A 16,552-nucleotide genomic window follows, 5' to 3' on the forward strand; every position below is an offset into this window, starting at 1 on the left:
GGCAGTATCTTCAGTGCAGGGTGAATGGGGGTGAGGTTTTAGAGGAGGCAGGGGACAGCAGAAGGCATCAGGCTAAGCAGGGTCCTGGTGAGCATGTCACACCGTGCGATTTGGTCTCTACCTGAAGAATTATGGGAAACCTTTGAAATGTTTTACGGGAGGAGACTGATATGATCCAACTTCTGTTTTATACAAAGATCTCCAGGCTGCTCTACAAAGGGTGGACTGAGGCAGGGAAAGAGAGGAAGCAGAAAGACTCCGGCGGAGCCAATGCGGTAGCCTGAGCAAGAGACTCTGAAACTGGAGGTTAGAAGAGTGAGAGTGGAAACAGATTGAGGAAGTAAAATAGATAAGCACGGTGATGGATTAGATTTGTGAGGGAGAAAGATGGAAATCTAGGAATGACATACATCTCTGGCTCATCTCATGGAAAAGCTGGCATAACCTTCACTGAGATAGGGGACACCAAAGATGATCAGAATGGACATGGACTGGAAGGACTATGACCATGAGTGTAGGCTGAAATTTGCAAATATCCAAGTAGAAATATCAAGTAGGAAGTTGTACACACATGTTTGAAGTTCAAATATCCCATGGTCTGGATATACCTCACTTTGCTAACCACTCAGCTACTCAGATCCTTTCTGGTTGTTTCCAGGGTTCAGCTACTGAAAACAAAGCTGCTCTGAACGTTTCTGTACAGCATTTTTTGTGGTTGTAAGTTTTCATTTCTCAGGGATAAATACCCAAGGCTGTGTTTTCTAAATTGTATGATAAGGATGTGCTTAGTTATTTAAGAAACTGACAAGCTATTTTTCAGAGGGGCTGCAACATTTTACATCCCAGCCAGCAATGCAAGAGAGATCTAGGTTCCCTGGACCCTCCCCAGCATTATGCACCGTCTCTCTTTCTTATTTTAGTTGATTTAACTAGTGTATAGTAACACCTCCGTATCTTAAAAATATACACTTTTAGTCAGCGCTTGTGGTTGTTATATGTCAGTAAAGGCAGAAAAAAACAGAGCTCTTAAATAACTAAAATATAACCTATAAAATAACATTTACCACTACTGTAGAGCATTTTGCAAACCTACAAGTCTACGTCATTAAGAAGGTGGAGATCTGGTTGGTCATACCTTCATCCAGGACAGCTTGCCACTGAAGCACCTGCTTTGGGTACGAAGTTCTAACACTATAGGCCTGACATTGCCAGTCTCTGAATCCAGGCAAACCTGCAGGACAAGGTGGATTCTCACATATTCTGTATTGTTTTCTGGGACCATTACAATCCCTTGCTTCAGAACCTAGCCTAGAAAAGATAGTACAAACAATCAATTTTATCTTTTTTTTAATGTTAACTATTCATTTTCCAAAAAATAATTAAAAGGCATTATATAAATAAGGTATAATTCTTTATATTAAATCTACTTTTGAAAATGTGGACATATTAAATGACTGGTAATAGTAGGAAAGCTGTATGTTTATTTAAAAAACACACTTTTCCTATCCTCAACCCATTTAATTTCCAAAAGACATGAGGAATCAAAGTCTATTTGTCATGAAAATGATACAGAAGGGTAAAGGGCAGAGGCTGCGGGCAGAATAGAAAGACTACACTTTCCACGAAGGAGTGTGGGTCTAAGAATCATGAAGGAGATGCTTCTAAGGTTTTCACGTACATTCTTTCAACTTGCTTGTTAAGGAACTGGGCCACTGAGCCCACACCAAAGTCAGAGCATAAAGCTGGCATGATCTTCTCACATGTTTCCTAGGATCACTCTGGAGTGATGGGACTGAGCAAGCTGATCATGGGACACTCCTGATCTGTCCACAGGCTCAGCAAGGTTTCATCCATCCTGTTCCCTCTCCCTCTTTCTGAAGTCCCATCAGCTCCCTGCTCCTCTCACAGTTCCTTTAAATGCTGAGTTTTTCTAGTGCCTTCTTCTCTAGACACAACGTTTTATTTGATTTGCACTCAACAAACCAACCTGTGTAGCATTTAATTATCTGTTCTTAGAAGGGTTGGTCTTAATTTCTTCGTAAAAGGGAGTTTTCATATAAAATAACTCGCGGGACTTTTCTGTTTGCCAATGTGGAGGAGGGTTGGAGAAGTTTCTTTGGTTCCCAACATGGTTATCAGTAAAACCTTTCAATTTCACAATTAAAGGGAAAAGAATGCCCTCCCCCAATCCAGGAACTTTGCGTTTACCCAGGACATTTGCGCTCTCGACTGCTGATCCCAGAACTGCAGGTTCGGCTACAGGGACTCCACGCGCTCCACTCTCCGGCCACGAGTCCAGGTGCTGGGGTCCTGCTGGTACACTCTCCAGCCTTACACCACTATTCCAAAAGTTATGTCTTAGGTGAACAAATCAGGGCACAACGGAAAATCATTCACTGGCCTACAGAGTCAGCGGAATTGCGATTACATCAGGTCTGCTAGAGCCCCAAACAGGTGGAATTGAAAAAGATCAAAAATAAGTTGGCACTTGCTTATTGTCATAGTAATACACGGCTCCAGTCCCCCCAGTTCTCACGTCAGATCACACAGTCTTGTCGTAAAAACAGCGCACAGATACACGGACTAAGCCCTGAGAATTCAGTCCTTGTGATGGAGGTGGGGTGGAGAGGGAATCTGGAGTGGCACGGCCAGGGAAGAAAAACTAACACATTCTAAGAAACATAACCATTTCAAAGACAGGAACAAAGAAAGCATAGGGTCCTAGAGAAGAAGAGTTGGTAAGACATAAATCTCTTTCTATAACTACAGTGAAAGATATTTTAGCAAACCTAGCAATTTTGATTTGAAATGTCAGTGACTCAATTACAAGGTACTCTCTTTCCCTGTAATTGAAAAAGCAAAAGACTATGACTCAGTTTTAGCACTTTCCTTTATATTGTTTTTCTTTTTTTCTGAGAGTTTCCATCACATTCAAGCATTAATATTAGAGCAAATTTTCTTTTGAAAGCTATTTGTTTGAAAGACTTGAACAATTAGACTCTTTGAAATTCTGTCATTTTATTCCAATTATCCTGTAACTTATTTGGGATCTATCAACTGAGAAAGCCATGAAAGAAGAGAAAGGAGTGTGCTCATTCTCTTTTTTATATTTATTTTAACATTCACATTACACAAAAGCAGCCAAAGAGGCTGTTTTGTGGTCTCCAAGGAATGATGGCCAGGACTTGGTGGACAGACTATTATAATTTCTTCTGATTCCTGGAAAATCAGGTAATCATGGTCATAGCAGACATATTAAAGGTAAAAATTAATTGAACAGAATCATGTTGGAAATAGTAGATAAAGTTTAGAAAAAGTCAGATTAATGATTGCTTAATGACAAGGGCTGGGCAATCTGATCCTGCCAGTACTAGACAATTTTCTGCACTAATGGCAACATGATTTATGAGGGGTTTTTGAAAGCATTACAGAAACTCTCTGATCCTTAGTTTTCCCATTTCAAAATGTGAATGATAATCATATTTACCTAGTAGACTTTGCAGAGGTTGAATGAAACACTAGGCACAAAGTACAGCCCATACCGAGGACCTAATAAAGGTTAACTGCAATAAAAATACTAACAACAAATTATATTTATCATCATATTATTTTAATTAATTAATACGTTTCCAGAAATCTCACCAAAAGTCTATTTATTCTGATCTCAATTGATCTCTTTCTTTAAAACTTATTTTGATAATGCTTTTAAATGCTGTTTTTAGAAGAGAGAATTTAAAAAACTCTGCCACATAGTTTTGTTTGAGCCCAGTGAATGCTTCTCTTTGCAACAGAATAATGAGTTTCTGCAGATTTTCTCTGATAATGTCAAATTTTCAATTCAATTAGATTCAAAAAGTTTTAAATCCGGCCTTGGGAAGGAAAAAACAACAAAACCTCAACAACTCAGAGTGTGTTGACATGTTAAGACTGTTGTTTAATAAGTTGAGATTTTGTATGAAGATTCAGTCTGAAAATTGCAAAAGAGGGGAAAGAATAGATCTCGTGAAAACTTTTAAACAACCTGCTGGTTTTAAGGTTTTAACGGTGTTATGCCATTCATGGAAAAAAAAAATCCAATGTGAAAGCTGTCAAACTTCAATCGGTCAAGTTGTTCTGGCCTATTTGAAGTGTATATATTTTCCCCTGAGTGCATATCACAGCTTCTTGCCCATTTAGCAGCAAGCTGGCACTGCAAGGCTGGGCTAGAGTTCACAGCAGACTAAAAATACTCTGGGAAAGACCCAGATCTAGACTTGCACGTCATTTAAACTAGACACGTCTGGCCCATGAAGAGAAATGGAGATAGATATTCAAGCCAAATCTGCATACATAAATCAGTGACACTTAAAGAAAGCATAGGATAATAGTTAAAGTTATCACCTTGCAGATAACCTGGTCTCTGGGTGAAACTATGGAGAGCCTGCTTTGTGTCTTCTAGGTGGTGCTGCGTTTCAACACTGAGAAAAGTTTTAAACATTTTGTTCAAATTATTATACAATCTCTTCTATTGGTTTTGTATGGAAAGTGATCCTAATGATGCTTATCATGAATTTTCTAGCAGCATGTTTGTTTTATTTGTATTGTTTAGCCTCAAAAATATATTACACATGGTTTAAAAAACAAAACTTGTAGTATCTACTAATTCAGTCTGATTTATGAAAATGCTAAGGAAATATAAAATACAGGCTCTCTCTTGGACAGTACCTGACCTAAAAAAAGTTTGACTATATTCCTATTCTCTCTCATTTCTACATGAACATGCCTAGGACACTGATAAAAACAACTGACTGGAAGAGGTCCATGAAGATGTCAAAGGAAACATTATTCTCTAATCAAATCTTCTTGTACACACATTGTTAGATGAAAGAAGAGGAAAGAAGGCAATAAACTCACTCCACAGGAGAATTTGTGACTGTAAGGATATTACCATCTTCGTTTAGTCAATAAAGAAACATGATGGTAACTTCATCATTTAGGAACATGGGAAGGTAAATAACTAAAATACATAGCATCCTTTAAAACTAAAGTTGTAGCAAATTGGTATTTAACTTCCCTTCCCCATCCTCCAGTTAACAGCAAATATTTTAAATCAGAAACATACATTTCTGGGTTTTAACCAAATCATTTATCAACTCTTTGACCTCTGTTAATGTAAATGTAAGCAAAGATGATAGTATTATAAAGAGAAAAGGAGAAGAAAGAAAACAGGCTGGTTTTAATTTGGAAAACACTGTATATAAATAGTAGATAAATCCTTAGCTTCACAATCATTCTGAACCATAAAATTCTGGTAGGCATCTTCTCAGACTCAATTCTACACTCTTAGAAGAACTAGTTACAGAGCTACATTAACACCACTAGAACGCAACACATTATACAATTCTCAGCTTTGTTCCTTGGTTTGCAATGTACTGAGCTAGCAGTGTTCAGGGGCGGGGGTTGCAAGCATCCAAATATTTTAGCACTACAGCCCTCAACTACGGAGTGTTGGAAGCTGTTTTCACGATGATTCCTACAACAGCTGGAACAGATGGCTAGTTGAAGAAGCCCACACGGCCTGAGGAACTGAGAAGTTCATTAGTTAATCAATACACAGAGCATTGCAGAATCCCCAAGAGTACATACCATTAGCACAGTTACAGGGAAATTAAACAGTTACTTTTAATGAGTAATTACAGATTTGATTGCTGAAAGAATAAGTTTATTTTAGAGAGCTCAAGAATGCAATTTATTCTCATAAATATCAGAAGAAAAAATAAAAATATTTAGAACACCAGATTATAAAAATAAGATTTTCATTTTGTTAACAAAGAACTAAGTAAGACAAATGGGTTGTGTGATGTTTGAAGACATGTGGCTGACTATTAGGTTATCTCTGTTTATTACTGGCATTTGTGTTTCAGGGATGATGGAAATTATTGCTGGTGCATAGTTTTATAACCCAAGCAATAAATTACTCAGCATAATACCATGAGGCTTGCCCAATATACACACATTGTTATACTTTTGTGTATAATATAAAAAACAAAACAAACCCAAATTCTGACTTTCCATATAAGCTCACAGAAAACATTTGGCAGTCTGTAAACAACTGACTAATATTTCACAGAAGTTCTCTTGCAAGGAACCATTTTCTTAATGACTATATGTAGTGGTAACACATTTCTAATCTTTTTTTTTTATAATTTTATACTTAATTTGTGCATTTTTCTTTTTCTAATGAAAAATCACAGAAGTAATAAATGACTACATGCATAAGCCAAGCAATAAAGAAATGTCTGGAGAAAAGTTATATTCACCCTCACTTCCCATTGCTCTGCTCTCACCCATCAATTCTGCTTCTCTCCCAAGAGAAACTACTAATTACAGCCTGCAGTTTATATTTTCAAACCATTTTCTATGAGTTTAAAAATATATATATACACTGTGTGTATATATTCACACCTGTATATAAATTAATTTTTCTTAAATCTCAAATGGTATCGTAAAGTATCAACTTTTCTGACATACCTAACCACCATATCTTGTACATCTTCTCATGCTAATACATACATACATATCTACCACATTCTGTTAATAGCTACACTGTAACCGTTCCTCTTCTGATGAATATTTCTGTTGCTTCTCACTTCTCACCTCAGCAAGTTGCACCCTTACACAAGCATTTGTGTGTGTGTGTGTGTGTGTGTATCTTTGTGCACATATGTAAATATTTACTTAGGACACGATTCTAGAGGCGGAATTGCTAGATGTCCATTCTGCCCACTTTTCAAATGGATGAGTTTTTAAACTAGTCCTCTACACAATTAAATTTTTTTTGCTAAGTAATTCACCCCAATTCATCTTTATGTTGCTGATACTCTTCAAACATAACAAACACTCATGATCTTCAGAGACAAGTTTTCTTATCTTACATCCAATGAGTAAAGTGGTAACTGTCCCACTTTTCCTTCATAGAATAAAAATTTAAAAATTATGTAAACAATTACACTGGTATCTGTGATTAAATTAACCATAGCTGTAGTTTATGTGGGCTCTACCTCCTTCATATTCTTCAAAAGAAAATCAATTTTCAACAGTAATTATTTTGATCCTAATAAATTTCTATAGCCTTATAAAACACAGTAAACAATTTAGACAGCCAAATGTTTACTAATCCCCAAAATATCAATTAGAATATTTTATTTCTGATGCTTGAAATGACAAGGAAAAATTATACTCAGTGGCTCTTTCAAGACAATATCTTGTACTTGAAAGGATTCATCACTTCCAAGAAGATTTAATATTTATGATTTAGTTGTGATTATTTTATTTGTGTTTAATGTTAATAGTAAAAAATATTTCATTTTTCTTAAAGTTATACATATATCTGACTCCATATTCTCATAATCAACAGTCAAGATTACTGCACTGATATTAACCACCATGGATTTGAAACAAATATAAGTGCTAAAATTAAAAATAGATGAAATGCTGACATTTTTATATATACTGAGTATTCCACTAGTATTAGGACAGATACATATGTAACTGGCAGAAGAAAATGTCCCACCAGTTACAGTGGTTGGAGAAAAGTCAAAGTTTCTTAAATTTCCTTTAACATTCTTATTAACTTCAGGCAATACAAATGACTTACCTTACCAGCGTCACAATCAGTTCCATCCATTGGTGGATCGAGTTTGGTTCTGCATTCTTTCTCACCGTCTACCTTGCACCACAACCCTGTGCAAATAACATGCTGAAAACAAGGGCATAATAACTAATAAGGGGAAGGTATCACATTTTTGAGGTTAAACCAGTAATTTTTGAGAAAGCTACTTTTAATAGAACATCAGAAATTATATGAAGAAAAATAAACTTTAGGTACTTTTAATATTAAATTTATAATTGAAACAGTAGGTGGCTTATTTATAGTGATAAGAAAACTGATGCCTAAAAACAGAAAACTGACAAATTTAAATATTTCACAATTTATTTAAATGAAACATATGCCATTACATAAGATTAAGTAGCTAACACGGAAGCTAAAAATCATTATTTATACCATTACATGAACCAGACTGGAAGAATTAATGTGTTTATGGTATGAATTCAGTGCCTCCTGTCTTAAAGTCTGTCCTCACTTACGCTCTGCTTTATGCCAACATGCCATGGTTAGTATTTCATTACCTCATCATATAGCCTTGGCCCCAGACATAATACAGTGACTCAGTGGGTATATTTCTGTAAATTGTTCTATGAATGCATACTAGATCGGAAGGACACAACTAACTTTTTCTATGGAAAAGTTGAGGAAGTAAAAGGAAAAAAAAATGGGCTAAAATAGCAGAGACATAGTAACACTGAAAGAAGGGAACTCTACAGTTGTGGACCCCCCGAGACATAGATAAAGAGGCACTTTCTTAAGGACTTTCTATTTCTATAAGATGGTTGAAGGTTTTTAGATACAAGCATGTTATGAAACCCATGTGGCATATTTAAAGGTGATCAGAGTAGTTGATAGTGAAGATGACTGTGTGCCTACCTACCCAGATATTTGGAAAAGAGGATGGAAGACAACAGGTCAATAAAGACAGAACAAGTGAGCAGTAATGTGAAAGACATTTGTGAAAGGGCGAGAGGACCAGCTTAAAGCGGGGAGGCATACAATGGAAAGGAGTAGTGACCAAGACTTAAAGACTAAAATCAGATCTTGAATGCCAGGAAAGACGAGGGGCTCCATATTTGGAGGGAAAAAGAAGCCACTCAGCAGTTGACCAACAGGTTGATAAGATAAAAGGACTATTTTAGGAGGTTTAATTTGGCAGTGGTGTTCAAAACAGACTAAAAATCATGGCCAAGTTAACATTAACATATGATCCAAATCTATTAAATATTTTGGAAAAGACATATTTAAACTAGGGTCTCAAACAAGTCTGTTATAACTCTAACAATGAATTTGTTATAACTCCCAAAATACTATTTTCCTATTTTTTTATTAAAAAATTTAGATTTCTAAAATATTTGTAAGCTCTTAAAAATTCAATAGTCTATGGCAAAGGTGTGATATGTTTTACTGACGTTATTTTATATACTGTGATACTTTTCTGCAACAAAATATTTTATACAAATGTGTCTCATTATATTTAGAATATGATTTAGTTTAATTTATATGCACATATCATTTACCAAAATTCATCCAGGAACTAATTTCAAAAAACATCTAAATCAAATAGCTTCTCTGCAATATTTAAAACTCTTTCAAATAAACAGAGAGGTTAATTGCTTGTCTTGTACTTTTGTGGATACAATTATTAATTAACAGATCTCTAACCTGAGAATTTTAGCTCCTCAAAGTCGTTTTTCCCACCAAGATCTTTTTGTTTAAGGATATTTTATAATCATGGGGTAAAATGCTGAATTTTCCACCAGTGAAGAATTTTGCTTTATTTATATTCAATAAGGCTTAGTTGTGTTAGAACATGAATTACTTTAGCCAAGTTCATTAGTTAACCAATGAATGCTGAACTAAAAAGCAAATCTTCTGTACTGTAGTTTAAAAATAACACTGGCTTGCTGAACGCTGTTGGTGGTCTAAATTCTGACTTTCCACCATTGTCCGCTATTCAAAACAGCAGGTACGCTAATTGATTCCCACTTGAGGCACTGAGAGCATAAAGGCAAACTTGGCAGCTTTTCAAGATAAGCACAGCCATGCAGAATAAATCTCTCACACAGGAGATCTCTTCACCCTTTGTGTTCTGCAGGTCTAGGGATCTCATGGCAAGTAAATTTTACCCTCATTCTTAAAGATAACTCAGACTCTGGGTTTCAAACTGTCAAAAGTAAAGCAACCAAATATTGATGAAATGGCATGGACTGTTTTCCCCTTGAGGAAGCGGAACATCTCAGATGTGTGATATTAGAACTATGTGATATCAAGCTCTTTCTCAAGATAATGAGGAGGAGGGTTGGGTATTTCGTTAGAACAACATAAACACTCTCTGTTATACAGTCCAGAGTCAAATATTCTTTTCAACTTAATTGCTGAAATGACTTAATATGTTAATTAAGAAAAGAACTTTAAAACCTAAAATGCTGTGTACAGGAAACCAGGACAGAAATGTACAACTCAGCATCTTCTAGGTAACTAATAAAAATAACATTCCTTTTTTATACCTCTATAATAAGAAACAATCATTGAAAGCATATAAGAATTTAGATATTTATCTCAAGCAGACTTTCAAAAAGTTACACGAAAGTACTGTATATTTTAAATGGAATCATTTAAATGGAATATTGACTGTCCATGCGTAGATATCATAAAACTTATCTTCAAAGACAACCTGTACCCATGTCTTTCTTTGTAGCAAATAGTTCCATTAAGATTTTCTGATTTTTACGGTAAAATAAAAAATCTTCAGTGCATATGCATGGAAGCAACATTTAAATTTTGGACATATAACTCCTTGTTTGTCCGTAAATCATCTTTCAAAATACAATGTCAGTAATGTAACAGTTGACTGCAAATGTAATTCGGTATGGGATAATATTTTCAAAACCAAACTTTTCTATCACAAAACACCTTCGTATTATTAAGGGTGGAAGGGAAGAACAAAGTAAGAGAGAAAAAAAGACAGTTATTAAAAAATAGAAGACAAAGACTCTAAAGAAATAATAAAAAGCTGAAAATCAGTCCTTTGTAAATACTAATAAAACTGAAAATTAGTCAAGAAAAAGAGAAGGCAAAAATAAACACTATTAGGAATAAAAAAATGAAGGCTTAAGTACAGATAATGTAAAGTTTGAACAAAAACAGGAAGACATTTTGAACAACTTTATGCCAAAAACTTTACAATGTATATGAAATGGAAAAACATTTTAAAAATTTACTATAAATGTACTAAGAGGAACTCAAGAAGAAATAAAAAAGCTGAACTATTTTGTAACCATATAAGATTTCTCTAGAGAGAAATTCTCTAGAGAAAAGAAAAAGAGGGAATATTACATTTTATGACACCCAAGCCAGACAGGAGTTTTAAAAGAAAATGAAAGTAGTAATCTACTTCATTTATTAACTTAGATTTAAATATGCTACACAAGTTTTAACAGACTGGATCCAGCAATGCATGAAAAAAATATAGTGTACATTTTGATCACATTGGGTTTTCCCTGGAATACAAGGTTACTATAATATTAGAGATTTGATTAAGTAGTCAAGCAATCAACTTCAAAATGTATGATTTTTATATCTCTGGATACAAAGCATGTGATATAATTCAACATCCATTCATTAAAAAAAATCTTAGCCAACTAGCCATTGAAGAAAACGTCTTTAAAATTAATGGACATCTGAACATCTTATGAAAACCTCATAAAAAACATGAAAGTTGAAAGTTTTCTTTTAAGATTAGGAGAACAGCAAAGATAGCATCTTGGCACAAACATAAAAAAGTGAATACACGGTGTATTCAAAGTGGCAAGGGGAAAAAAAACTGTCAATCTAGACTCCTGAACTCAGCTGAAATTTTATTCAAGACTGAAGGTTAAATAAAGAGTCTTTCAAGGAAACAAAAACTGACTGTTCATCACCAACAGATCTTCCCAAAAGGAACTTCTAAATGCTGTACTTCAAGAGAAATATGATCTTATAGGAAACGGCTGAAAAGCACTGGTGAGCAAAAAGACCGATGAAAATGAGGATAAATCTAAATTAACATTGACTACATAAAACAATAACAATTGGATTTTAGCCATTATTATAAATCTTTTTAATGGAAAGAAATACTAGAAATCTAGTCTATCTTTATCTCAGAAACTTTATCCCTTAGCAGAGAAGATTTGACCACTGACAGTTAAATAAATCTGATGTCTCCTCTATCACCTCCCTCTCTACATTTTTCAAGACTGCTAGTGGCAGATGTTGAGTAATAGACATGAGAAGAAAACACAGTCTATGCATAGCCAACAAATGAATGAGCAAGTTACAAAGGATCCCTCAATAGGACACATCTGTGAGTGTTAAAGAAAATCAAGGAGTAAGAAGAAATTTAGAGAAAGGAGAACAGTCAACACCTAGTTAATGAAACCCCAGAGGAAAAAATAAAAAGTGGGAAGGAACTATTTGAAATATTTGAAAGAAACATGATCCAGAATTTCCTAGTATGAAAGAGAGATATAAGATGAAAAAGATTCCCCTTCTAGAATGGTAGAATAAGTTCCCAGAAGACCAACCCTCCTGTAGATAACAACCATAAATGCTGGAGAGAACGCAAAAAAAAAAAAAAAGAAAAGAAAAAGAAAAAATTTCCTGGTGGTTCTGGAAAGTGAACAAAGGCAGGTAAATTGTTTAGGAGAATTGAAGGGATTGGCAAAGGTTGAGTTTACCATCTTTGTGGCTTTTACTCGATACTGGATTGTGGTCATGGCATGACGATGGGTAGCTAAAACAACACATGTCCTCTTTTTAGACTCATGAAGATAGAAAATGGTGAAGTCAAAGCTACCAACACCTGAAAGGACAATTCTAAAAGGAAGAGAGTCAGAGATGCCTAAGTTTTTAGCTGGCACCTGTACCACACACACATGGGGACACATTCCAAACAACCCAGAGAAGGGAAGAGTGAGCTGACCAAAGAAATAAGCCACTTCCACAGCAGATAAGACAGTTGCCATTTGAATCTAAGAAACTTAACTGTTTGTGAAAACAAAAGCCAAAACACTCTCTGGAGGAATATAACACAATCCAGAGTATCTGCAGCAACAGTGGTCAGCAAACGCTTTCTGTAAAGTGCCAAACAGTATATATTTTAGGCTTACAGGCTACGTGGTCTCTGTTGTAACTATTTATCAATGACATTGTAGTCTGAAGGTGGCCAAAGAGAACATGTGAACAAACAGGGGGGACTGTGTTCTAGTAAAACTCGATTTACAAAAACAGGCAGCCAGTTCCTACACCATAGTTTGTAAGAAATTAATGTATTAGTATATAATGTGTTAATGTATTAATACTGCAGAATAAAAACATATGTGTATACAAATAATCATTCACAAATGTTCTGACTAGCCTTACTCATAATTGCTAACATCTCAGATGCCTACTAAGAGGTGAACTGATAAACAAAATAGTTTATGTACTAGTAGAATACAATATAGCAAGTTACTGATACTCATAAAAACATATAAATATGTCTGACTTCTGAATGCAGAGGAAAATTTGGTTTCTCCAATGTAAGGTCGGAAAGGAGAAAAGGAGGAAAAACAGAGCATAAATATGAAAAACAGACACAAAATAAGTTGACAAGAAAAATTCTAAAACAAAAAATTTAAATCAACGTAGAAACGTTAAACTAGCTGATGAAATACAAAATACTATTACATTGGTTTAAACGGAAAAATATAAAATCTAGCAATTGCTTTTCCCTAGTAAATGTATCTTTCCCTCTATATCCATATCCACATTTATATTTCTATCTGGAGAGGCTGAAGATAAAAGTATGACAAATATTAGTCTGGATAGTGCTTTTAATGCCAGACAAAATAGATTTTAAGGCTCAAGTCTTAAAAATGCAAATAGTAATATAACTTGACCCTTATATAAGGTAACAACTGATAGAATTACAGGGAGAAATAAATAAATCAATAGTTAGAGTTGGGTGTTTTAACATACGCCTGTCACTAAAAAATCAAAACAAAATAAAGATATTTTGAATAATAATATTAATATGCTTCATCTAAAATGTAATGACAGATAATGAACTTAAAGAACACACATTCTTTCAAGAACACAGAGAACAATTACTAAAATTTATCATATATCACATTAAATAGGAAACTTCAATAAATTTTAAAGAATTGGTATTGTACAGACTACTTCATCTTAGTGTAGTACAATAAAAGTTGGTGCAAATAAAAATAATAAAAATAAAACCCCCTTCATTAATAAATTAAAAAACAAATCCAAAATGTCTCTGGTGCTGAAGAAATATGTAAGCTGAAAGAAAATGAATGTACTGTATAAGAATTTAATTCCAGTAGTATGAAGGATTTGTATAAGATGGAGAAAAAAAAACCCACAAAAAACAAAAGTAGTGCAACTTATTGGGGAAACTGGATGGGTTCGAACACTTCAAAATTAAAAAAGGACACTGTATAAAATATTAACATACAATGACAGACTGTTTATAAGTAATAATGAACTCTCACCTAGAATACAGGATATATAAAGAACTCCTCCAAAGCGACAAGAAAAGCAAAAAATTGAAAAATGGGCAAAATGTAAATAGGTAATTTACAAAGATAGAGACCTAAAAAATAAAAACTTGTGTCAATAAGAAGTCACGGAAAAAATGAGTCCTATGAGAAAAAAATAAAAAGCTAGATTATTCAGAGAAAAAAGGTAACATCAAACTCATGCATTCACAGATCGAGTAAGACTAAACCTCAGAAAAATAGGTGGAAGTTTTGATTAGATGGCAAGATGGGCAGATTCAATTCCTGGAAGCTTTAATCCACCATAACTTCATTAATCTTATAGAAAGGAGGGACTGTGAAAATCTGCACTTCACCAATCTTAACAACATGATTTACCCAATGATGCTGTCTTAGTTGCCCAAACAATTACTAGCCACCAGGGCTATTTCATGATAAGCCTTTTTAAGCTTGAATTTCTGTTGCCCCTGGAATTTCACAATGTCAAATCTCAGAGACACAATCTCCTAGACTTCTTCAATAAGGTACCTTATTTCAAGGCCAGCCTGCTCATTTAGATCAAATGAGAGGTTTCAGAAGTCCTACGTACTTTGACTGCATCAAGTTGATACAAGAGAAATGTAAAAGTGGAACTTTCCATGTTACTTCTACTTTAAGTCACCATATGATTCAATTACACTACAGAGTTTTCTACACAATAAAATGTACATGCAATTCACAGTGTAACTAGTTCAAAATCAAAGTCAGAACCTTAAGTGTCCCGAAGGTCTTCATTTTATTTTATTTTTTTAGCATATTTTCTTCTCACTCAAATAACGTAACTCTCCAGTGGCCACTTTTATTGATTCTAGAGAGACATCCATACCTCTGTATTCTTAGCCAGGCTATGCAATTTCAGGCAGCTATTAAGATAACTCAGTGCAGTTGGAGCTGGCTCAGCCACAAGATGCCATATGTCCTAGAGGCACCACATGCTTAGGACTCAGGAACAGAGCCGTCCAAGAAGTTAGCATATTCATGCAGAAGAGTGAATAATTATGGCTGGAGGTCAAGATGTTTCACAAGCATCTCTACAGCTATGCCTTTAAACATTTTGCAGATGTAAGCTGCTATCCTAAGGGTAAATCTGTATCATTAATTTGATCAGCATGCATATAATGTTGGAGTCCCTAGTGCTTGTATATAACTATCTATTAGTAAGAATGGAAAAGCAGCATCTAATTCAAATACTATGGACTGACTGCCACTGTGTCATGTCTAAGGTGGTACCAGAAACACACGTTGAAAATCCACTATGAATCTTTACTCCATGCAGCTTGATACTTATTTATAACGGGGTAGAAATGGGATGATCATGAGGATGCCTGATTAGCTCATGGATATGCTGTGAAACACAACCTTATAGGTTGCTGTTTGTGTAGCCATTGAATTAATATTTTGTAAGGTTATCTTCATATTCCCTTAACATATTACATACCTAAGAATCAACTATTTCTAGGACTGAAAATTTAGAGTCATTATTCCATCATTCAGTTGATTCACTTATTAATTAACAAGTATTTATTGAGCACTCATTTAGGTGCTAGAGAGACAGTGATAAAAAGGACTGACAGCTCCTTTCATGTCCTAGAGTTTGCCTTCTAGATTTGTTTTGTATAAAGTCTAGGTGACAGATTGGTAGGTGTGGTGACTTCACGTGCATCCACTGGAAGGTGCATGTGTGTGGCTTAACAAGCAGAACTATTTTTTTAACATTTTTTTTATTGAGTTATAGTCATTTTACAATGTTGTATCAAATTCCAGCGTACAGCACAATTTTTCATTTATATACGAACATACATATATTCAGTGTCACTTTTTTTTTGCTGTGAGCTACCACAAGATCTTGTATATACTTCCCTGTGCTATACAGTATAATCTTGTTCATCTATTCTGCATATGCCTGTCAGTATCTACAAATTTTGAACTCCCAGTCTGTCCCTCCCACTCCCCCGCCCTCTTGGCAACCACAAGTTTGTATTCTATGTCTATGGGTCTGTTTCTGTTTTTGTTTTTGTTTTTTTTCAAGCAGAACTATTCAACCTTCTACACTGTTAATTTCTTCCCCTTCTATTTTTAAGTTCTACCTCCTGACGCTTATTATGCATTCAGGTATGCCATGAGAGCTTCAAGCAATAGTGTCCCAAAGTGAGTGGGAAAAACATAGCAATTGCATATTCTCAGACTTCGTTTTACTCCCCTTGTCTTCAGCTTGTGAAACTGCTAATCATTTCCACTTGGAAAATTGTCTTCACTTAGCCTCCAGGACCCTACTTTCTCGTGGGTCTATTCCTACTGGTAGACTTCTTCAGAGTTTTAATTG

The 16,552-nt window shown here is 34.8% G+C and overlaps 1 protein-coding gene across 1 annotated transcript in view; it reads right to left on the bottom strand.

The window, feature by feature from the left end:
- The window catches only part of ADAMTS19 (ADAM metallopeptidase with thrombospondin type 1 motif 19), a 221,253-nt gene that overhangs the window by 79,184 nt on the left and 125,517 nt on the right, over positions 1-16,552 (bottom strand). The window contains exons 11-13 of the mRNA XM_072950428.1: positions 7,637-7,738; positions 2,209-2,339; positions 1,136-1,308 (exon numbers count right to left, since the gene is read on the bottom strand). Of these exons, the coding sequence (XP_072806529.1) occupies positions 1,136-1,308; positions 2,209-2,339; positions 7,637-7,738 (406 nt within the window). The remainder of the gene's footprint in view (positions 1-1,135; positions 1,309-2,208; positions 2,340-7,636; positions 7,739-16,552) is intronic.

Source organism: Vicugna pacos, chromosome 3 (genome assembly GCF_048564905.1).
Source record: "Vicugna pacos chromosome 3, VicPac4, whole genome shotgun sequence".
Taxonomy (NCBI): domain Eukaryota; kingdom Metazoa; phylum Chordata; class Mammalia; order Artiodactyla; family Camelidae; genus Vicugna; species Vicugna pacos.